The sequence below is a fragment of the Lynx canadensis genome, chromosome B3, assembly GCF_007474595.2.
Source record: "Lynx canadensis isolate LIC74 chromosome B3, mLynCan4.pri.v2, whole genome shotgun sequence".
Classification (NCBI taxonomy): domain Eukaryota; kingdom Metazoa; phylum Chordata; class Mammalia; order Carnivora; family Felidae; genus Lynx; species Lynx canadensis.
Window position 1 is genome coordinate 71,700,161 of NC_044308.2, and position 22,941 is coordinate 71,723,101.

Consider the following 22,941-nt stretch of genomic DNA (forward strand, 5'->3'; position numbering starts at 1 on the left):
CCTTGGACACTTCAGCCAGTATTCTGTACTTCCTGCTTCAGATCATGATGTTGGTGACATCAACTAACTAATAATAAGTCCCATAAAACCTACATAGCTCCTCTCTCCCAAAACTTGAAAATACTATCAATATCAAGGACAATACCATCCTATTGGAATAGGGGCCAGTGACCATGTAGTCACGTTCTGTGAAGTGTCCATGCCATATCTGAGAAGAGAATGTGGTTGGGCAGGGGGAAGTCATGAACAGGGGCATGATGAGGGCATACTCAGACAAGGAAGAATGGCACTCAGTTCCTCTACAGTTTATTGTTACAGCAGAAATTGTGGGACACAGGAGGGCACCCTCCACACATAACACAGTGTGGTCAGAGCCCCAAGATAGCCCTTCCCACCCCTATGACAAGCCCCAAGCAGCCCTGCCCCAGCTTAGCTCCCTCCCCCTCCCACTCTAGACACACACTGTCTAGACAGCTACCAAAGTTAGTGCAGCCAATGGCCCCAGGCCCCTTCCTATTGCCCCAGCTCCGATCCTTCCCTCATACTTGCTCATTGCCCACCACCTCCCATTCCAACTTCCATTTCACACACTGGGTGTTTCTATACCATCCTGAGGACCATTAACCCACCAGCAAGCCTCCCCTGACACACATTCAGTTAGGTCCATACCCATCAGAGATCTGAAGGGTTCATGAGAAGCCCTATCAGATTTGGTGAATGGAGTCCTGGCCCCAAGTCCCCCACCCTTGCAATGGGATAAGTAGGGAGAGTCTGGTGGAGGCACATGGGCAACTACAACAACCTCTTGTCCCTTATCAACAGACACCTAGATTAGGGAGAGGGGTACGTGCCCTCACCACCTTAACACCACAATGAGGGAGAGGGATACTTTAGGGGTCTGGGTCCCTAAGAGATATTGGGACATCTCTCCCAGGAGCTGAGGGGAATCACAGGTTAGAGGTCAAGGTTAGGGTAGCAATCAAAGATCAAGGTCATCTCCCCACATGATCTGCCCATCTTCCCTTACTCTGGCCCAGTGCCCTATGCACCTCCCAGGTTAGTGCTGGGGGAGGTGAGGGCTGGGTCCTACACCAGGGCAACAAAGGTCACTCAACAGGAGACCTCCATGGTATGCCCTGGAGGCCCTGAAGGGAGAGTTCCAGACTCGCTGCTCTGGGACAGGGTGCGAGAGCGGGACCGGTTGCCGTCAATGGATGCTGCGCTGGTCAGGGAGGCTGTGCGCGATCGTGACAGGCGAGTCATGCAGGATGAGGCCACTGTGGAGACAGAAGGATGAGCAGATAGGCATAAAGGAGGTGAGACAGAGAGGCTGGCAACTCAAGAGTGGGATGCTTGGGTGAGCCGAGAGTCACAAATGGGGCTGGAGCGGGAGGTCAATGATTTGGCAGACGGTGGTAACTTCCAGAACTAGCCTGAAATGGTTCCCTCCCCCCACCCCCTCCCACCCCACCCCCACCCCCCCCAGTGCCCATCCCTTCCCCACTCCTGTGCAGCAATCACTGTTCTCATGATAGCTTCTGACTCCCATACTCACTGTAGCCCATGCCCTGCAGGAAGTACTTGAAGGCCTCGGTCAGCTTGCCTGGCTGTGGAAGTAAGAAGAGGAGAGGGGGACAGTGAGGTGAGGTTAGAAGCTGAGTTGGAGGGTTGCCTGGGTGACTCAATTGAGCATCTGACTTGATTTCAGCTCAGGTCATAATCCCAGGGTCGTGAGATCGAGCCCCACGCCAGGCTCCACACTGTTAGTGCTTGGGATTCTGTCTCTCTCCCTCTCTCTCTGCCCCTCTGCTGCTCACGATCTCAATCTCTCGCTCTCTCTCTCAAAATAAATAAATAAACATTAAAAAAGAAAAAGAAGCCAAGCTGGAACCCCAAGCCATGGCAGGTTAGGTGTGGAATGAGTGGCAAATGGATGAGCGACAAAGTGTATGGTTCAGAGTCACTACTATCCCATCCCATGGACGGCAGGGGTACTCACCTGAGTCAGCTGGGGCTGGCCTCCAGAGTCAGCCATCTGTGCAGGAGATAGAGACAACCATCCAGAAGACATAAATAAATGGAGCCATGCCAAGAGATAGGAAAGGTTCTCTTTTCCTTAGCCTCCCCACTCCAGGCCCTCAGGGTTTGCTTTCTTTATCCGCCCCACTTGCTCCCATGCAGGACCTGGAAGGCCTAGAAGCTGAATCTAGAGAGGATCTATGGCTCTGGACAGGGGGCCAGGAGTCAGGCGGGGTATGGAGTAGGGTTACTGACCTTGAGAAAAGAGGTCTGGGTGGGGTCCAGCTTTGAGTTACATTCCACCTGGAGTAAGCAGGAGGCTGAATGAATGAGGTCATACTCCCTGTGGCCCCTCCCTTTGAAGGGACCCAAGGACCCAGATCCCAGTTTCTTTCCCATCAGCCTCGTACCCATTTGCTTCTTACCAGGAATCAACCTCTTATGCCCCACAGTCACTCTCCCTGTTCCAAACAGAGCTGGCCTCTTGGCAAGATACCCCTCTGACCACCACCCTGGATCTCCAACCCTCCCTCACCCACCCCAAAATTCCCTACTGACCACTGCATCTTCATGGGGTGCTTGGTCTCCTACCACCAGCATCACAGGGCACCTAGAGGCATAGTGTCGGGAGAAGAGGGTAAGGCCCTGGTGCTCTGTCACCTGCCTTTTCCCAGAAGAGCAGTTAGACAATGTTTGACTCCAAAGAGGAGACGATCTTCTGACCCTACCAAGACAATTCAAAGGGGGATGGACCTAGACAGTGAGATTTGCTTCATAGGACAGTGTGAGAGGTAATGAGAAAACTCCCTGTTAAAAGACTCTCCTTCTAAAGAATATAAGCACCTAGGGAAGATCCAGAGAGAGAGGCAAAGCTTTATCTCTTAACGTCTTACTTGAGGGTGACAGCACCTCCACGCTCAAGGTTCAGGTCTCGGCGGCTAGAGAGGGGTTCAAAGAGGAGCAGGAATGTTAGGCAGGCAATGCTGTCTATCCGGATGGAAGCCATCTCCTCCCTGAGGAAGCTCTCTTCCTCCCAGAAATTACAGTCAAATATTAATAATTAAAAGTGAGAAACAAGGGCATCTGGGTTGCTCAGATGGTTAAGCATCTGACTCTTGACTTTGGCCCAGGTCACAGTTTATGAGTTCAAGCCCCACGTCAGGCTCTGCACTGACAGCGCAGAGCCTGCTTGGGATTCTCTCTTGCTCTCGCTCTCTTTCTCCCTCTCTCAAAATAAATAAAGTTAAAAAAAAAAAAGTGGGAACCAAAGGGCAAGGTGGCAGGCAGGCCTCAAAACACAATCCCTATGGTCATTTGTGCCCCAGGTCTCTGGCCAGAGGTCAGTGAAGGGGGAGGAAGGGCACATGGACAAGAGACCATCTATCTCACTTCTGGGAATCCAAAAATCCCAGGGAAGTAAACAGGAGAAAGGGGGACGGCTCCATATAATTCATTCCACGGGGTCTGGCCCACAGCTGCCCCAGCTGCACACCAAATCCTGCCCTCCTCACACTGTGTACATCCCAGACTTCACTCTCCTTCTCTGCACCTCCCCACGACCCCCAGCTGCTGCTTCTACATTTGCTTCACGTGTGCGCACACACACCACCCACTCACTTGTTGTAGCTATTCCAGTACAGTTCAATGTTCTCCAGATTGGGTGCATGTGTAATGATATTTCTGTACTTTTGTATCAACTCAGAATTTCCAGACAACTCCTCCTGAAGGAATGAAGAGGAAAAAAAATCAGGATTGAGAAGAGAAGTCAACAGTTACTGGATGAGAAGAGCCAAGCTTTCCTCCCTCCCCAGATCCCGTCCCAGCTAAGGGAGTCACCCCAAGCATTCAAGACCCCAAGGTCCCCTCTACTTCCTCCAGCTTCCACAACCACTTACTTGGCTGAAGAGATGTCCAAGGATCATCTCCGGAATGGAAGAGGTGAGGCCTGTTAGCTATGAGGAAAAAGGGCAGGTGAGCAAGCTCAGGATACCATGAGGAGAAGAAACCCAGGCTACAAAATGACACACACATCTTCCCTGCTCCACTCCCCTTTCTTGACATTCACAGGCCAAGCAGTTATGCTAGTAGAGCCTAACTGGACCCACGCAAGCCGCGCCCCACCCCCCAAACATCAACACACAGGCTCCTCCAAACCTTGTGGGCTGCCCAATCCATCCAGCCCTTGGCATTGGGATCAATGTTGATGAGGACAAGACCTTCGACTGTATCTGGGTGAGTAAGCTGAGGAGTAGCAGGAGGATGGGGAATCAGAGGCTGGGCAGGGCCTTATCCCTTCCCACTGAGCTCCAGCCAGTCTTAGGGGCCCATGGGGCCTGCCCCCCACCCCCTCCCCACAAACACATACTATTAAACCACACTCTCCTAATCAGTCTGCCATGGGCCTTAAACCTTGTCTGGGTTGCTTTTGTGTTTTTGTTTTTGTTTTTATTTCTTACAGCATATCGTGACAGGATGTAGGCCCCAGCTCCAACACCAACTCCAATTATTGTGGAAAAACTGTGAAAGAGAAATGCATGTCTAATGGGCCCTGGTGTCCAAAACTCTGGCTTTTCAAACTCCTCACCCTCTCTCCCAAGGCCACATGCACAAAGGACAGAACACCATCTTCCCTTGAGGGGTGCTAAAAGGGAAGGCGCCAGGGAGCTAACAATTGACACTGGTAGTCAGTGTAGGTCCCTGAAGTCTATCTTCAGCTCTCTTGGGAAGCCAGGGTCTTGAAAAGAAACACCCATCCCCCAAACAACCAGACGCTTGTTTTCCTACATAGCTCTGTGTCCATTCTCAATTCTCAAGAGCTAGTTCAACTTGTTCTGTTTTAGTTCCTGGTTCCTCGTGAGAAACCGGGAAGAAGGGAACTTGAAGCAAGATGTTAAAAAAAAAAAAAAAACAACTTCAGTGAACAACAGGGACAATGGGGGAAACAGAGCCAACAAGGCAAACCGGAGCTGCCCATGGCCCGGGTGCCCAGGAAAAGCCAAGCCGGGAGTCCTCCGCACTCAGCATACATACCACAGAGGCTCACCTGGCTTTCCCTTCCTTCTCCCTCTCTCCCTCACACTCAGGGTGTGAGGGCTCCAGATCACCAGGTGTGTGTGTGTGTGGAGGAGGGGAAGTAGGAGGGAAAGACAAGTCCATCTGGCTCCTTGAGATTATGTCACCCCTCCACTTCCTCCGACCTTCTGAATCAGAGAAGCCCCTCCTCAGCCTAAGGCAGGGCCACACATAACCCCTCCCTTTCCTGCCTCTATCCATTAGGGCTACTCAGCTGATTCAAGTCCATTTCCAAACCTACCCCTTCCTCTCAACAGTCAGGTGGAGGCATGGAGGAGGAAGGATATATCTAGGACAGAGCCCACAACCCATCTAGGAACCCTGGTGGACACAGGAGTTCTAAGGGCACCATTATGCCAGACAGAGAACTACGGTTTGGAGGGGTACCCAGGCTTCTCACTTTAAGTACTGCAGGATGCAAGGGATCATATCCGCCAGCTGGTCCAGAGATGGGTACTGATATCTGGGGAAAAGAAGAATGTTAAGGAAAATACCAACCTGTCCCCGCTGCCCCGCACCTCAGGGTGTCCTATCCTATCCATCCTTTCCCGGAATCTCCACTGTTTCCTCCTCCCCTGAGTCCACTCTTCCCCACGCCCCCTGTGCCTCACAGCCCAGTGAGGAAGGAGGGAGCTAATTCTCACCCCAAAGGGAACACAGGAGCCCCCTCTTCCATTCCAGGGGCATCCACATGAACTCGCACGAAGTTCTGAATGATTTCCTGCATATCTCCAAATTGAAACAGCGGCTGGAAGCAAGATTTATCTAAAGAGAATCCCCATCACCCCGATGGTAGAATCAGCCAGGGAAAAGCAACCCGAAGTCAGAACCCACCCTCTTTCTTTTATGCCATAGTCAGTGGACAGAACCTCCCCTTGACATGCCACATGGGTGCTGACCCTTCCCCATCCCTTAGGGTTTTACCCTTCCCACCAGCCTCTTCCCAGAAAGGGGTGGGAGGGGAAGGTGAGGTCCTTACAATTGAGTCCCACATCATGGTAGGTGAGTATCGCTGGGCGTTTGGGTTTGGGGGTGCCATAGACAGTAAAAGTGACAGAGCCATAAGGTGTCTCCACAGAGTGAGTCTGCAGAAAAACAGGTCACCATCAGGAGGAGTCAGGCTGAGAGGAAAAAGAGGCAAGAGAAGAACGCCCACAAAAGTCAAAGTCAAAAGTTGGGGAGTTGAGGTATGGGAGGGGCAAAGTGAGGAGACAGGAACAAAGATTTAGAAATAGGATCAGCAAGACTTTGGTTCAGGTAAATAAAACAGTGGAAGATGATTCAGAGGGTGGAAAAGAATCCTAAAAGTTGGGAGAGCACCAAGGAACTCTGAGGAGGAGGAAAAAGGAAGGAAAGGGAGAGATGGGAAAGGGAAAGGACTGGAATGAAAGGAAAGGGAGCAGAGTGGGGAGAAAGAGCCATGTAGCAGTCCTCTCCCTACTGGGACACAGGAGAACCCCTCCTCCCACCCTGAGACTACTCCCAAGCTGTTACCTGTCCCTGGTCCAGGAGGATTCCGGCAGCTAACTCAGCCTCCTGGAGAGACACACACGGACAGACACACACAGACACACACAGCCATGTAGAGTCATAGATGGAGAGACAGGCACAGATAAAGAAAGGCAAAGAGACCAACCGAGACGAAAGACAGAAAGAGATGACAAAAAGAGACATGGAGAGGATGAAGGTTAGTGCAGTGACAGGACAAAGGCCTGACTCCCATTGTGGTGTATGGGGGAGAGACATGGGTACAGGTGGAGAAAACAGGGGTGTGGGTTAGAAAGAGATCATGGATTTGGGAAGGCAGGAGGCGAGGGGGATGCCCGCAGGCCTGGACTTCGGGTCTGGGAGTCGGAGGGTCTCTATTGACCTTGGCCACCTCGGGCGTCTGCCCTGGCAACAGCGGCTTCTCCTCTGTGATCTGCACCTCCTGCAGCTCCGCCATGGTGGCCTGGTAGGATGAAGAAACACCAAAACTGGGGAGGTTGCCTCCACCCCTGCACATCTCATACACCTGGCTCCCTCTCTCAGCCCAGGACAGTGTAGGGTGCAGAGGGCCCTAGGAGAGGGAGCACACATCAAGCCTTTCTTGCCCCCAGCTCCATGTCCAGGCCGCTGGAAAGGCAGGCTAGTGGCAGAGGACTCAGGATACCACTTCTCTTCAGACTGGCCATCCCTCTGGCTACCCCTTAACACCCACACCTCCAGACCCCCCTCTCCTGTCATGCATAGAAATACCAGGGTGGGGCAGGAGTGTTGCTCGGGTTTCCCATGCTATATTTAGGGGCCACCCCACACTCCCAGAGTAGGTAGGGATGAAACTCATGGCTCAGTGACTGGGTACGCCAATGATACTAAGGAACAGAGTAGTGAGAGTTCATAATTAACTGTGACCTTCAACTAAACATCAAGGTCAGCAGCTCAAAGGGAAAGGGGTTAAAAATGACCCAAGTACCAAGACCAAGAGGGTGAGAGGGAAAAAAAGAAAAGAAGAACAAGGGACACCTGTATCCAACTGACCCAGTGCTTCCCTTCCTTCCAAGACTCTCCCTCCCTCCCCATTGTGAATAAATTAGCATACACTCAACATTAGTGGGGCTGGAGAGGAGCAGAACACCTGTGCAGCCTGGGGGTGGGGTCACTTACTGGGCTCCTATTGGCTGGATGCAGTGGGGTCAGGGGTCAGGGTTCTCTCCCCTCCTGGCTCAGGGGTCTGAGAAAACAAGGCAATGAGGTGAATGACACGGGAGACAGACGCTGGGTCTTTTAGGGACAGAAAGCCTCAGCCAAGATCTGAACTACCTGGGTCACCCACCCTCCCCAGGTCACTAACCCTCCCTAATCTGTACCCCTGAGTCCAATGAACATGTCTTCTCTAGGCTTCAGCTAGAATCAATACAGGCTGGAGGGGCCTGCGGGGCAACACGGAGAGCAGGTATCAGCCCAGGCTGGGGGAGGAGAGAAGGAAGTGCTGATGTGGAGGAAAGAGCGTGGCTTGTGTCGGAACCTCTGGATTCTAGTCCCGGCTCTGTCGCTGAGGGTGTGACCTTGGCCCACTCAGTTACTTCTCTTGGCTTCAATTTCCTATTTGCAAACTACAAGTGGGGACTAGGGGATCCTCAAGATTTTTGACAGCTCTCAAGTGAGATGAGGGTAGCTGAGCATGACTGTTTCTCATTTAAACGTTTAAAAACGAAATTTAAAAAGCCTCGTGCCTTCGAGTCTCTCCTCCACCCAGTCTCGGTGTGGGTGCCCCGAGCGGAGAAGGGAAGGGAGGGCGGCCCCACAGTCTCCTCCCAGCAACCCCCCGCCCCTCCCGCCCCGACGACCCGCAAGGGCCAAGCGCCAGCTGGGAAGGGATGGGTAGGAAGGATGGGACTGACCCGGACCTGCACCCGTCCGCCCCTACGCTGCTCGCCCGCGTGGGGACCGACACCCTAGCGCGGCCGGCGCGGAGCGCCCGGGACCCTGGACACAACCTCGCGCACGCCCCAAACACGCCCTGCCGCTCGCAGAGCCTCCGCCTTTGTGCGCCGCAGCGCAGCGCCCCCTCCTTGCGGGCCCCTTCCCCTGAGCGGTCGGCTCCGAGGGATAGGGATCAAACCGCCCACCGGCCCGACTGGCGCCATCCAGGCCCTGCGGCCCCTCGCCCGCCCCTCCCCCTACCTGCTGCCGCCGCGGCCGCTTCCACCTTCACTTGCCTTTGACTCTCCGGCCCGCCCGGCTCGGGCTCCCCACAGACCCGCCCCCGGCCCGCCCCAGCCCGCCCACGGGCCGACAGCTCCCTGCAGATCCGCCCCAGACCCCCAGTAAACACGCCCCCCCCCTTTATCCCGCCCCAGGCTGTCTGCCGCTCAGGGAGGAGCTGGGCTGGGGACCCGAGGGGTACCCTAAGGGAAGCAAACTGCTGGGTGCTTCCGCGTTCTGCTCGCGCTCCCCACGACATCCCCCCGCAACCGAGCGGTTGTGGAGTGTGCGGGGATCCCTTAGTCCTGCAGGGGATCCTCACGCCTGCCCTCCACGCCTGCCCTCCACACCGCCCCCACCCGTGACCTGGATCTGCCTATCGCACTGTGGTTCCTTCCTTCGCCCCCAGACCCAGTATGAGGACGGGTAGGGGGGAGACGAACCCAGGGTGCTGACACCCCAAGATTTCGACTCCGCTTGCCCGTAAACACAGAGCTAGGTTAAGGAAGGAGGAGGTGGGCGGGGATCGCCGCGGAGGAGGCGAGGGTCTCGCCCGCTGGGAGGGGCAGGTGTGCTAGCACCGACGGGTGGGGGTGGGGGTCGTCGAGGGCGCAGGAGTTTCAACTTCGGGGTGCCCAGGGTCCTGGTACCTCCTCTCTGTGCTGCGTCCCGACGCCAGCTCTCGGCTGCTGAGAAGTTGGAAAACAAGGCGGGGAGGGGGGGGCGGGGAATGCGGGGGGCCGCTATAAATAGAGGGAGATCGCAGGAGGGGGGGGCGAGGATGGCCAACGGGGACTCCCGGGTCAAGGCCCCAAGGGGGGACGGAGGAGGGGCCAGGGACCCCCAGGGGCTCTGACTCTAGGGTAAACAGGCGTGGGGGCGGAGTTAACTCTGCGGGGGTGGAGTAGGGGCTTGGGGAGGACGCTGTGTCCCGGGCTGGAACCCAAGAGACCCTGTGGCTTCGGCGGTAACCCCTCCTAGTCCGGCCCAGAGGAGGAGGGTGAGACAGGCTCGGCCCGGCTGTATCTCAGTGCCCAGGCGGTGTTTTCTCAGAGACTGCTGCGTGTCGCTTTCGGGGCCTGGGGTGGGTTTGCGGTCTTAGACTGCTCACTAGCCCTATCCGACCCCCACCCTAGATGCACCCTTCCTGTGCCCCTAGAGGAAGGCCACCTGGAATGGGATAGTTGGGTGGCCGAGGGGTTCCTAAGTTGTCTTAGACAAAAGGAAACCAGATTGAATTCCTCCCCACCTGCACCCTTCCAGCGCCCCCACCCCCACCCCACCAGGGTTCCCACCCCATCTTCCTTCAGCCTGGTTCCTGAGTTACCATTTCGGGGGCTGGGCGGCAGGCCAGTTGGGAACAATGGCCAATGGAACTGGAGCTGCCAACCGCAACACCAGCACAAGCTGCCCCCTCCAAGACCCCCAAATTGCCCTCCCCCCTCCTGCCTGGGAACCACCCCCCCACCCCCCTCACCACCCACAACCCCCTCCCATCCAAGGAACATCAATGCCCCTTTCATCCCCACTTGGCAGGGTCTATTGGAAAGAAGGAGGGGCCAAGAGGGAGGAGGTGACCCAGAGTAGGAGAACTGGTCAGGATCAAACACCGGGTCTCAACAACCTCATATCTAAAGGACCCCCGAACCTTCTCCCAATTTGGAACATCGAAGTTTTCCTCATTTCCCTCCCCCCACTCTCTTCATAACTGTTTCCCTCAGAAACTGGCCCAGAGGCTGGGCACCCTGGCAGCTTGCCTAGTCCCCTCTCCCCTCTGGAAGCCAGTTTAACACTCTCCTGGACAAGGAAAAGCTTGCTGGCCTTAGGATCATAGACAGAGCTGTGTAGGGCAGGAGAGAGGTCTTACCAGCCCCCCAGGAGCTGGGGAAGAAAGAATGCCTAGAGCTTCCGCCTGCAGTGTTCTCTGATGTGTATAAAGTAGTCTTACTTGGAGTGGGGGAGGGAAGGACCTGGAGGTTCCAGCATCTAAATTCGTCTCTGGGTCAGGATGACTCAGGGGGAACCTGATAAGGGGCCTACGCAGGGGCGTGGGGCGGGCAGGAGGTGGGAAATTTCCACTGGGATCTGTTTGCTTCCGAGGCCTAGGGGTCTCAGCTCCTGCAGGCAGAAATGAGGCTGGTTCTGCCCTAAGGTAGGGTTCCCTTTGTCAGGGTAGGTCCCAGCCCAGCCATAAGTCGCCCAACCAGGGTAATCTCTAACTCCCTTCTTTTGGGCCAGAAGCAGCTTCAAACTGTACCTTCAGTTAAGCAACAGTTTTGCGAGCCTGCTGTGTGCCAGCCACTGTATAGATGCAATTCAAAGAAGTGTGAAGGGTGGTCATATCCGTTCTAGAAGCATATGATGAAGTAGGTGGGAGAAGGAATAAAGACAGAAAGTTAAGAAAAATGATGTCTATAGAAGATTAATTGTTTAGGCAAAAAATCTTGTGCCAAGTGTTTCCCATTCTTCTCAAGTGGGAGATGAGAGATTTCCATTCCCGCTTGATGGTTTTAGTATCCCTTGACGGAGACAAACCATGAATTCAACAATACTTTTAAATAAGGTTGTTTTTTTAAGATTTTATTTTTAAGTACCCTCTACACCGAATGTGGGGCTCAAACTACAAAGAACTTACAACCCCAACATCAAGAGTCACATGCGTGCTGCACAGACCAAGCCAGTCAGGCTCCACCGTTTGTACGGAATTCTGATATTTCTAATACCTATGTATGTAGTAATATCTACATGTGCAAAGCGTGCTATTTATTCAGTTGACAATATTTTCTGTACATGTAAAGCCCAGGGTCCCTTGCAATAAATCAGAAATCCTCTCCCCAGGAGACTGCAGCCCACAGACTAAGAACCATTATTTTGCTATAATTCAGAGGAAAAGGGTTTTTGTTGTTGTTGTTGTTTCCTAGAGTGTACCACCCATGAGGAGTACAACCACAGGGTATTTGAGTGGGAGAAAGGAACGTTCTATCCAGGAAGAAAAGAGCAAGAGGGAAAGCTTGGGAGAAGAAATACACAAGTTACTCGGAAGAATTGAATAGTAGCTAGTAGGTGCAAGGTACTTCCCATATATCATCCCACAATACTATAAGGTAAGTTTTATTGTTACACAGTACAGGTGAGGAACCACAGCTCAGACATTTCTGAAACAGAAGCTTTAGTGATTTGCCCAAGGCCAACCAACCAGTGCTGTAAATGACAAATCTAGGACTCAAATCCCCACCCAGATTCATCCCACTCCAAGGCTATTCTCTTTCAACCATGAGGTAGCTAGCCTCTAAAGTCATTATGGCCCCCAGATGAAGAATAATATTGATGAGAGGTAGGTGATGTTTGATAAAAGCATGGGCCAAGTGTGAAAGTCCTTGACAGGTTTTTTTTTGTTTTTTTTTTTTGTTTGTTTTGTTTTTGTCTTATCACTGAAGATCCTTAGAGCATTCTTGAGCAGGATTAATGGATAAAAAATAGTTTTGTGGGGGTGCCTGGGTGGCTCAGTCAGTTAAGGGTCTGACTTCAGCTCAGGTCATGATCTCACAGTTTGTGAGTTCAAGTCCCGTGTCGGGCTCTATGCTGACAGCTCAGACTCTGGAGCCTGCTTCAGATTCTGTGTGTCTCTCTCTCTCTGCCCCTCCCCACCTCTCAAAAAATGAACATTAAAAAAACATTAAAGTTCCTACTGAGGTTGGTGTGTCAAAGCCACTGGGATTCTCCATGTTGGTCACTAACTTGAACTTGAGACTAGAAAGGAGGGCACTGCTGGACTGATGCCAACCTGTTTCCATTAACCCCTTCCCTGGGCTCCTCTCAGCACTGTGGGACAGACCATAAACCAATCTGACCAGGACCCAGAGGACTGGGTCAGGCTGGGGGGGAATGATGAGGGAAGTTCGATCAGCTGGAAAGATCAGAAGGGTGGCAACTTGCTCAATGCAAAGTGGGGAAATGAAGGACCCCTCTCCCAAGACTCAGGCTGTAGCTTCAAGCTGATGTCACATAAACACTGCTGAGGTCATAGAAGCTTCCCTCTCCTCCCCTGTTTCCCCATTGCTACATAGTCTCCCCAACCAGCTGGCTCCCACATATCTGCACACACTTATAAACAAAGGCTGAGAAGGGGCAGACACCATCCGGCTACTCTCAGGTGCACAAAAGCAGTGAAGACATAGGTGGTAGTGGTGATTATTCAGTATGTAGGATCCATACTAGTATCCCTGGTGCTGGGAACAGTAGGGGGGATGGAAGCGATGGGGGGAAAGGAAAGAGAAGAACAGGGAGGAGGGACTTTGTTCCTGTTGCTGATTCTTATTTTGTTGACTAACACCCATCCTCATTACTCCTCAGTCGTCCCTTCCCCTCCTCCCTCACCCCCAAGTCTTCCTCCCTGCGGCCCTCCCCCACCTCCAGTTGATCATGGCATCAGAAGCAGGGAAAACGTTCCAGCGGTTTGCTGTCTTTGGAGAATCATCAAGCAGTGGCACTGAAATGAACAATAAGAACTTCTCCAAGCTATGCAAAGACTGTGGCATCATGGATGGCAAGATAGTCACCTCCACTGATGTGGACATCGTATTCAGCAAAGTCAAGTAAGGGGCCAGAGATGGGGGCCAGGCACACAAGGCAGTGGGACCTAGAAAGGTTCATGTGGGAGGACACAATAATGGGTCTACTGAGCACCTGCTGGGTACCTGGTCCTGTGCTGTTCCCTGTCCCAGGACCCTCAGTGTCAAGAGACCAAATCTCAGTCAGGGAAGGGTTGGGCCTTGGAAGGTTATGAATTCATGTTCCAGAGTTCCTGGATTTCTGTCTGACTGACCAGAGCCAAGAATGCCCGAACCATCACATTTCAGCAGTTCCAGGAAGCAATGAAGGAGCTGGGCCAGAAACGATTCAAAGACAAGAAGCCAGATGAAGCTCTGGAGAACATTTATAAACTCATGGAAGGCAAGGATCCAGCTACCACTGGTGTTACTGTGAGTGACATTCTTCATCCCTAACCCTTGACTCTACTTCTCTAAATCCCTGCTGCTCCTATCTCCCTTCCCCCTTCCAGGGTCCCTAACCTCTGTCGTTAGTAATACTGTAGGGAGACAAGGCAGAAAGTCTCTGGGGCACTGTTGGGATTGGAACAGACTTTAGAGATCATCTAGTAATTTCAGGGATGAAGAGACTGTGGCTGAGAGAAGGGTCCACATCTATTTTAATAATAAAGTTAAGCCTTGTTTCCAAGTGTCCAGTGGGCTCTGGGGGAACACTGAGTGCAAAGGACTTGGTATCTGATCCCCACTCCTCCTCCCACTCTTGTATAAGATGTAATATCTGCCCTCCTGCCTCCCACCCACCGTCTGTTCTCTATTTGTTCCCTCTCTGTTTATGTTTATTTAATTTTGAAAGAGAGAGAGAGAGTATGATAGGGGAGGGGCACAGAGAGAGGGAGATACAGAATCCAAAGCAGGCTCCAGGCTCTGAGCTCTCAGCACAGAGTCCAATGCAGGGCTCTAACTCACAAACCGTGAGATCATGACCTGAGCCAAAATAGGATGCTTAATGGACTGAGCCACCCAGGTGCCCCCTGTCCCCTCTCTATTTAAAGCCCCTTCTATTCTAGGTTTCAAATAGGGCCCTCCCACTTGGAGGGACCTTGCATATTGGGTCTGGGGTTGAAGTCCTCTGGCTGCCGCCTGGTCAAAATAGCTCCTCTGGAAGCAGAAAATTCCACACACACCCCATTCATTCCCAGACACCAGACTCCTCCACCCTCGTGAGTGGATGGCTCTTGCCACGTTCCTACCCATGGCTGCATCTGGGCCCTAAAGAAAGCAGCCCCATGCCAACAGTAGAATAGAGCACTGGGTCCTAGCAGAACCAAAGTCCATCTTTAGAGAAGGGGTGTGACAGCAAAGGGGAAGAGAGAAGGATCAGACCCATCATCCTCTGGCTTGCAGAAGGCAACAACAGTGGGTGGAGTGAGCCGGCTGACGGACACCAGCAAGTACACCGGCACCCACAAGGAGCGCTTTGACGAGAGTGGCAAAGGCAAAGGCATCGCAGGACGGGAAGAGATGACCGACAAGTCAGGCTATGTGAGTGGCTACAAGGGTGCTGGCACCTATGATAAGAAGAGCAGCAAATGAGAAGTAGCCTCAACAACTAGGGTCAGTTAGTCCTCGACCCAGCATCTTACACACCACGGAGGAGCGTAGGGAACAATAAACATCTGTGTGTGCATCAGCCAATGAGCTCTGTCTTTCCTTCAGAGAGAGGGATAGATAGACCCACTGGTGCACAGAGAGAGAAGAGAAGACCCCAGGAGTCAGGGTTTTGAGTTCTGCACCCTTTCTCTAGTTAACCTCATGCCTCCCAGCCCTAGGTTAGCATTCCCCTCTACAACTGCGTCTTAAGAACAGAGCTGAGGAATATATTTGGGGATAAGAGATAAACCAGATGTGGAGGCAAAAGCATTTGCTCCTTGCACTCATACATTTCTGGTATCCACCCTTCTTATCTCCCAAAGGGAAGTGGCAATTCCCGATTGGACCTAGTATGACCCAGACACCACTTGTTAGACCCCTCCCTGTCCCTCCACCTCCCTCCCCTGTTGTAGCCCAGGTGGTGTTGGAGACATGGAACAGAAAATCCCACTGACTGCTAAGGGTAGCCCAGGAAGATGGCCAGAGGTGAGTGCCTCCAGGACTCCCAGAGCAGGAGTGCTTGTGTGCCGAAGAAAAAGGAATGAAATCAGAATGGCTTCAGATATATTTTTATGTTTTTATTTTGGAATGATTATAGATTCACAGGAAGATTGCAAAAATAGTACAGAGGGGTCCCACATACCCTTCACCCAGTTTCATCCAGTGGTTATATCTTCTATAACTCAAGGTGTGGTTTTAAAACCTTCTGTGACCACAGCGAGGCTCACCTCACACCTGTCTTGTCAGTGGCAGATCCTGTAACCGGAGCGGGGGCGGGTTGTCAGGAAGAGCTTTGGGAAGGAAAGGGATGCAGTCATCTTGGGGGTAACAGGTCAGAGAAGATCATTTGAAACTCCAGTGAGCCACAGTGAGAAGAATGGAAGGAAAAGAAGTCAGAGAGAGGAATACAGGGAGACTAAAGGAGGGGAGTGTAGGGGAGAAACTACCCTGGGCTCTGTGGTAGAAGGAGAGAAGAAAGAACAGGTTACATGGAGAGAAGAGCAATGATTTCGTAGAGAGGAACAGACTGGGGACTGAGGGGCATTCTGGAGAAGTGAGGCTAGAAAGACTCTAAGGGTCTTGGGGAGGACCTCTAGCTAGAGGTACCTACCATGTAGGTGAGTGAGTGGAGAGAATCATAAGGGAGATGGGGACAGCTGAGGAGAGAAGGGTAGTGGGGATGGGGAGTTGAGACATGGAGCTGGGTGCCTGTTGTCATGGTGTGAGCTGAGGCTCTGGGCCTCCATCCAGGATTCAGGATCTGGCCCAGTGGAAGGACAGTCACTGCCAACTGGACACAGTCAGCTTCTTGGGTGGGTAAGGCTGTCTGTGGGAGAAGGAAGATGACGGGGGAAGAGAGGAGGTAAACAAGTTGGAAAGGGTCTACAAGGCAGTATGAATTTGCATGGTGACTGAAGCTCTGGACATTTGTCCTACTTCCCTGGTCTCTTGGGAGGGGGCCCTGCCTGCCTTTGAAGTCAGGGAGGAAGCCTTGTATCAGAAATCAGAGGTTTGGGAATGGGAACAGGCTGGTGTATGGTAGCAGTAGGGGGTAGTTCAAATCGAAAGCCTCCCTTTCCTAGTAGACACCAATGATATCTATCGGTTCCGCATCACGCTTTCCGGAACAGAGCAGGTAGAGCCTTTGGTTGGTTAGGGTGCTGTTGTAGTGGCAGCTGGTGGGCGGCTGATTAGGGGCCAGAGAACAGATCGTGATGGGGAAGGAGTCCTCTGTGAATGTACAGTATTCGTTGTAATTCTCACAGAAACTCTCACTGTACTTGCAGAACTTCTGGACTTCTCTCCAGGGGGCATGCACCATATAATGGATTTGCGGGCAATACCAGCTCTTCTGCTTTCTGCCCCGTACATAGGCCATGAGACCATTACAGTAGCCCTGGAAACCCTTTGGGTAGTGCACCCTGGGATAATCGACGTGTAGCATGTGGAAGTCCTTGATGGCAATCTGCATCTCGATGTCCACAACCAGAGCTGGCCCGAAAGCAAGCTGGAGAAACACAAGCCGGGCCACAGCTACTGCCATTCCTCCTGCTGGTAGAGTTAAGGTGGTTGGAGGCAGAGGTGGGCCTAGGGTGGCTGTCTGCCCCTTCCCACAGTCTCCAGCGTCCCCGCAGCCTTCCCCTATACCCTCAGAGCTGTACTGTATTTCAAATATCACCGAGCCCAAGTCCTCATGCCCCAGAGAGAGGAGACACTTGCTGGTTGTCCACGTTATATTAGCCATTCCCCCCACTCCCTTGGTCCACCTCGGGGTCTCAACCTCAGCCAGTCCATGAGCTGTAACACTTACAGAAGAAGAGGTCCAACTGGTCCTTGGGCGAGTGACTCTTCCCAATCATCCCTGGCTCTGGTCAACCTTTCTGGTAAAAAAATGCAAAGGGGACAGAAGAAACAGGCTGAAGCACAATTCTCTGACTGCTCTGGAGAAAGGGCAGGAGCTGGAAGACCAGTGGGACAGGAACAGGAATTCTTGCCTGGAGCCAAAGACAGCCCAAAGGTGAGAAGAGGCCAGAAATTTCTAGATAAAGACCAGTCTGGGAGGAGGGCATGTCCCCTGAGTTTGAAGAGCCCCTGGACTGAGGGGGTTGGGTGGGTGGGAGGATAGGGACATTGCTGTCTGGTCCCCTCTTTTCTGCTGTCATCGGAACGCTTAGTTCCAGCTCCCTGCCAAAAGGCCCTACGTTCTTGGGCTTTCTTTGATGTTTTCTCTGGTCCATAGATCCCTCTTTGCAGAAAGGTAAGGAGGAAAACACTGTTGTGTTTCTGAGGAACAAGGTGCTGCTTGTTCCTAACCCTCAGAGTACAGAGGGTCTGCCACTCATCCCACTCACCGTGGCCCAGGAGGCCACACATGCACTCAAGGGCCTCCCTCTAGAGTGCTGGGTTGAGAATCAGAGACCTCGTTGTGGACTCCCCACAGTCCCCATCATCACCTTCCCACCAGTCACAATCACACTGTCACACCAACTCCCTCACCTGTAACTTCAGGCCCTGTCAGAGTCAGAGCACTCCTGGAAACTGAAGCACACTGACCCTGAAGCCTCAGGCTTGTCAAGTTGGGTTACACAGGTTGAGTTGGACTTGAGGAAGTATGGGCCATCTGAGTCCAGAGAATCAGACTCTCAATGTAGTTTGTCATGCTGGGAAAGGGCCGGACTCCTCTTTTCGTCAATACCTGCCCCTTCATCAGAACTAAAGAGTTAGCCCTCTAGAGCCTGCCAGCCACTGTCCTTGACTTCCACATGCCTCTCAGCCTTGCCTCCCTGTAGGATGTTGTCTGGGTTGTGGGCCTCCTAGTAGGAAGAATGGGATGGAGGAGTCAGAACACAGACCCCTGAGTGTTCCAAGGCCAATGGGTAATTTGGGGGTGGTGCAGAGTACTGGAGGTATCGGGGTACTGGCATTGTTTGTTCATGTTCCCCCTAGCCTTGCTCTTCCTGGAAGCATGAACTGAAGTCCAAAACTGAACCCATCCTCCCCACAACTTGCTTCTCCTCCTGTATTGTCTGTCTCTGTTTCCTCTGTTACAGGTGATCCTAGACCCCTCATTCTCCCTGACCCCACCTGTGGTTGCAACGTGGGTAAGAGCAAGGCTTTTGAGTAAAACAGACCAGAAATCCTGGCTGAATCCTTGCTTTGCTGCTTACAGGCTGTGTATCTCCAATCTAAGTTTGCTAAAACACTATCAGCTTCAATTTTTCATCTACTAATAGGGGTAATACTTTATATACCTCACGGCAGTATTAGAATTCATTAAGATGTATATCAGGAGCTTGTAGCTCAGTGCCTGGCACATGGTGAGTACTTAATATGAGCATGAGTCCATCAGTCCCACAGTCCTGACAGTCTTATCTAAGACTAAGAACCTGTCCCTTCCATCCCTATCTCTGCCCCTCCTCAGGCTCCCCCCTTTCCTGGACACCACATGCTCTCCATCTCCAGTAAGGCTCTGCGTCTCATAGGACAGACAGAAGGCTCTCCATGACCTGACCCCTGCCATGTCTCCAACTGCATACCCATCCCCATCTGTTTCTCCCTTTGTGTCACCCTCCACCTCCTTGTCCTTGTTCATGCCGCCTCCTTTACCCCTGATACTGTTCCTCTCCTCCTCCCACTCTTGCCCCCATCACCTCCACTGAGCTAGCTCACGTGAAGACTCAACCCAGAGATCCTGTTTAAGAAGCCTCTGCTTGGAAGACCTCCCCAGGGAAGTGCGCACAGCCAAGCGAGTGAAGGAAAAGCCTACACGGGCAGGTGCCTCGCCTGTATCCTTCAGTCTGGGTCTACAAGCCAGCACCAAGTGGGAGCCATGCAGGGTGGCTCCTGAGACTGGCTGACTCATATCTTTGTTGTGAGGAAGTCTGCTGCTCTGGTCCCCACCTCAAAGCATGCCTCCTCTTCCCTATTTGCTCAAGGCTGCAGCTTCCCTGAGAAGAGGAAAGGGCTTGTCATGGCCCTTGGTCATCGTCTTCCTTCATTCATTACCCACCTATCACCACTCACCTCTGCACACACAGTTACAGAAATGGAACAGCACATTGTAGAGGAGAGACTTCGGTACCTGATATAGATAACCTATGGAATTTCTGCCTCCTCATCTATAAAATGAGACCAGTACCTTTCTTGCCTCATAAGACTACAAGAATAAAGTGAGATGGTCATCATGAACATGACTTTCAACCATTACACAGTGTATAAACAATTATAACTGGATATTATCTCCTAGGTTCTACACCAACTCACTTTTTCCCCAACTCCATATTGGCAAAGCCCCTTATATTCCCCAAATGATCCAAGTGACCTCCCCCCATCCCCGCTCTGCCAGTGTAGAGCCCCCTCTGACACCTGACTTAAGCTTCATCTTCATGAAGCTTTCTATTATTAGTCAGGCCCTGTGTGGATTACCTTAAGATTTTTTGAACTTAGTTTTTAGTTGTTAAATACCCTCTGAAAAGCAGTATGACAAACATTGGGGCAATACAAAGGTAAATACAACAGCTCCAGCCCAGATTACATTTATAATGCAGCAGGAAAGACACACATATAAGCATATGTTACAAAGGCCTCGGAAAGGGGGTGAATGTATGATGGGCCTTCAGGTTCCAGACTGTAGTTCTAGAGGCCCAGTCTTTAAAATCCTGTCCTCGAGGTGCTGATCCATAGCCCTGCTGCTTCCACGCTGACATCCTTGTCATGGTTTCATCTGCTCCCTCAGCCTGAGATTTGTGGAATTCATTGCCTCAGTACTCCAGGCTTTACATCCACGAGAATTCCCCTAGAGATGAAGAAACTAAATTTGAGAGAGAAAGAGTAGTTTGCTCAAGGTCGTATGTCCAATTTAGTAGTTCTCAACGAGGGGAAGGCAATTTGGTCATTTCTGGGGACATGTTTGATCGTCACAACCGGAAGGGGCTACTGGCATCTAGTGGGTAAGAGGCCAGGGGATGCCTCTAAACATCCGCGGTTGCACAAGACAGCTCCCACAACAAAGAATTATCAAGATCAAAATGTAAATAGTGCTGAGGTTGAGAAACCCTTGTCTGGGGCACCTGGCTGGCTCAGTCAGAAGAGCATGTGACTCTTGATCTTGGGGTCGTGAGTTCAAGACCCACGTTGGGTGTAAAGATTACTTTCAAAAAATAAACTTAAAAAAATAGAAAAGAAAACCCTCGTCCAATGAGTGAATCCGATTTTCTAACAATGGCAGAATTACTTATACCTCATATATTGAAAAGAGTCAGTAAATAGGCAGACCTTGGAAATGTTTTTGTTAGATTTTGCTTTCAGTGGTGCTGGGTTTTTCTGCCAGCAAAAGGAGCACTGAGAGTTCACCGTTGAAATAACTTTGAGTCATTTTTCCTGTCAAGGTGACTCTCTGCCTGTGTCTTCTACACATTCTCTCCTACCTCCTCTCCTTAGTGGTAAGCATTTCTAGAACAGCTGGCTAGAGTGGCAGGTTCAACGGTGATTCCCTGGGATGAGAGGAACCCCAAGATTCCGCCCAAAGTGAGCTCACCACAATCAGTAATGTCACTGTTTTCCCTGTCCACCCAAATTCCTCCAACAAGCAGACCAGGTCATGGGCGCTTCCTGGGTTGTCCTTGAACCCAAAGGGATCACTTCATGCATCTCAACCTTCTTGTCATTACTTCACCTCAGCCCCAGGGTTGAAGTCCAGGAGCTGCCTTGTCAGTTCCTCCATCTGCCAACCAATGCTGCAGGTTGCTGGGGGTCCCACGCATGACTGGGGTCATCCAGGGGCCAAATGAATGCCTTCTAACCCAGAGATCAAATCAGTTAAGATCACTTATATGCAAGGCACTAAGCTACACCCTGTGAGAAGTACAAAAGAAGTATAACAGATGGTCCTTGTCTTCTGGAGATTGATAGTCTAAACTGGAGGAAAATGATAAATGTGAAGAAATAACCAATGATTTAAGGCAGAAAAGTACACATCTCGAAGACAGTAACTGTAGGAATTTATTTTTTTTTTAATTTTTTTTTCAACATTTATTTATTTTTGGGACAGAGAGAGACAGAGCATGAACGGGGGAGGGGCAGAGAGAGAGGGAGACACAGAATCGGAAACAGGCTCCAGGCTCTGAGCCCTCAGCCCAGAGCCCGACGCGGGGCTCGAACTCACGGACCGCGAGATCATGACCTGGCTGAAGTCGGACGCTTAACCGACTGCGCCACCCAGGCGCCCCAGGAATTTATTTTTAAATGTTTACTTATTTTTTGAGAGAGTGGGGCGGGCGGGGGGTGGGGGGCAGAGAGAGATGGAGACAGAGGACCCGAAGCAGTCCCCATACTGTCAACGCAGAGCCTGATGCGGGGCTCGAACTCATGAAACTGTGAGCCCGTGACCTGAGCCCAAGTAGGAAGCTCAACTGACTGAGCCACCCAGGTGCCCCTAACTGTAGGAATTTAGAGGTGAGAAAGATCCCTCTAAATTGGGAAGATCAGAGCAAATTTTCTGTGTGAGAGGAGGGTCATCCTGGGACCTTGGGATGCATCTCAAGGAACAGTCAATAATTAAACCGAGATAAAGAAGATTATGAAAGGTATGTTTAAGAAAATAGACAAAACCAGCTTGGCTAGAATTGAGGCTCTCGGTGGAAGAGAAGTCAGAGACAAAGTTCGAAAGATGGGTTTGCCAAATTGTGGCAGGCCTTGAATATCAGGCTGCAGAATTTGAATCTTATTCTACAGATAAAGGGAGAACTGCCAGTGGCTCCCGAGATAGAGTGACCTAATGAGGCCTCTCAACCCCGGAGCAGGTCTCCCTCTCCTACATCCCAGCTGGTCTGAAAGCATTGGTTTGGGAGCTATAAAGATTCCAACCTCTGTCAGTACCGTGCCGCCTCCAGATCCACAGCTGTTCCAGTAAAGGTCATGAGAATTCAAAGACCCAAAGCAAGTCCCGCATCTGACCCTAACTTACTGTTTGTTTCACTTTCCCTGTCTACAGAAATGAGCCCATTACCTTTATTTATCCTATAGGAGCAACAAAATTAGGGTAACAGAACTTGGATCTGCTCCTGCTTGTAGGGAAACTCTCACGGGCTTTCCATCGGTATCCAGAAGCTGTGTGGAACTCCGGAAGGGGGAGAGGCCGGGCTCTGAAGGGTGGGCACCAATCCAGGCCCGGCCCTCCTCCCAGCCAGCTCCCCTCACCCCCTCTCAGCCAGGCGAGAGGAAGTGGCAGCTGTTGTCCTGTGGGGAAGACAGGCAGAGGTCCACCTGGCACTGCTGGGATTTTCACAGCACCCGCCCCAGTGACTTTAAACACACACACACATACACTCACACACAAACACACACACACACACACACACACACACACACACACACATGCAGCGGCATGGCATTAGCCTGGGAGTGGCTGGGCAAAGAGCAGTGGCTGCGGCGATAGAATGAGAAAGCAGAGGGTAGCTACCTC

General features: G+C 51.8%; 3 protein-coding genes across 7 annotated transcripts; 1 reads left to right on the forward strand and 2 right to left on the reverse strand.

The window, feature by feature from the left end:
- Positions 1 to 289: 289 nt before the first annotated feature.
- On the reverse strand, positions 290 to 9,503 carry NDRG2 (NDRG family member 2). 5 transcript variants are annotated; one of them, XM_030318629.1, is made up of 17 exons: positions 9,429 to 9,503; positions 7,738 to 7,804; positions 6,962 to 7,042; positions 6,586 to 6,627; positions 6,071 to 6,176; positions 5,736 to 5,856; positions 5,492 to 5,554; positions 4,476 to 4,536; positions 4,174 to 4,260; positions 3,915 to 3,971; positions 3,637 to 3,740; positions 2,913 to 2,957; positions 2,578 to 2,629; positions 2,275 to 2,322; positions 2,000 to 2,035; positions 1,556 to 1,607; positions 290 to 1,277 (listed from the first exon to the last, which is right to left on the reverse strand). In XM_030318629.1, the coding sequence occupies exons 3-17, from the start codon at positions 7,034 to 7,036 to the stop codon at positions 1,111 to 1,113; spliced, it is 1,116 nt and encodes a 371-aa protein (XP_030174489.1). In that variant the 5' UTR covers positions 7,037 to 7,042; positions 7,738 to 7,804; positions 9,429 to 9,503; the 3' UTR covers positions 290 to 1,110. The 5 variants fall into 5 exon arrangements, with proteins under 5 accessions (XP_030174489.1, XP_030174488.1, XP_030174491.1 ...); XM_030318628.2 differs by lacking the exon at positions 9,429 to 9,503 and adding an exon at positions 8,758 to 8,834; XM_030318631.2 differs by lacking the exons at positions 6,586 to 6,627; positions 9,429 to 9,503 and adding an exon at positions 8,758 to 8,834.
- Positions 9,504 to 11,140: 1,637 nt separating this feature from the next.
- Positions 11,141 to 15,011, forward strand: TPPP2 (tubulin polymerization promoting protein family member 2). The gene is made up of 4 exons (XM_032593478.1): positions 11,141 to 11,882; positions 13,132 to 13,373; positions 13,607 to 13,760; positions 14,733 to 15,011. The coding sequence occupies exons 2-4, from the start codon at positions 13,201 to 13,203 to the stop codon at positions 14,919 to 14,921; spliced, it is 516 nt and encodes a 171-aa protein (XP_032449369.1). The 5' UTR covers positions 11,141 to 11,882; positions 13,132 to 13,200; the 3' UTR covers positions 14,922 to 15,011.
- Positions 15,012 to 15,851: 840 nt separating this feature from the next.
- RNASE13 (ribonuclease A family member 13 (inactive)) lies at positions 15,852 to 17,334 on the reverse strand. Its single transcript, XM_032593479.1, has one exon. It carries the CDS (start codon positions 17,221 to 17,223, stop codon positions 16,558 to 16,560), a length of 666 nt encoding a protein of 221 aa, XP_032449370.1. The 5' UTR covers positions 17,224 to 17,334; the 3' UTR covers positions 15,852 to 16,557.
- Positions 17,335 to 22,941: the final 5,607 nt, after the last annotated feature.

What these genes read in the sequence shown, in the direction of transcription:
- NDRG2 (XM_030318629.1), bottom strand. Translation starts at nt 7,036, where the DNA reads ATGGCGGAGCTGCAGGAGGTGCAGATCACAGAGGAGAAGCCGCTGTTG. An exon ending in AGACGCCCGAGGTGGCCAAG is followed by an intron (nt 6,628 to 6,961) that starts GTCAATAGAGAC and finishes GTGTCTCTCCAG; the next exon opens with GAGGCTGAGTTAGCTGCCGG. An exon ending in CCTGCAGGGCATGGGCTACA is followed by an intron (nt 1,278 to 1,555) that starts GTGAGTATGGGA and finishes CTGTCTCCACAG; the next exon opens with TGGCCTCATCCTGCATGACT.
- TPPP2 (XM_032593478.1), top strand. Translation starts at nt 13,201, where the DNA reads ATGGCATCAGAAGCAGGGAAAACGTTCCAGCGGTTTGCTGTCTTTGGA. An exon ending in ATCGTATTCAGCAAAGTCAA is followed by an intron (nt 13,374 to 13,606) that starts GTAAGGGGCCAG and finishes CTGACTGACCAG; the next exon opens with AGCCAAGAATGCCCGAACCA. An exon ending in CAGCTACCACTGGTGTTACT is followed by an intron (nt 13,761 to 14,732) that starts GTGAGTGACATT and finishes TCTGGCTTGCAG; the next exon opens with AAGGCAACAACAGTGGGTGG.
- RNASE13 (XM_032593479.1), bottom strand. Translation starts at nt 17,223, where the DNA reads ATGGCTAATATAACGTGGACAACCAGCAAGTGTCTCCTCTCTCTGGGG.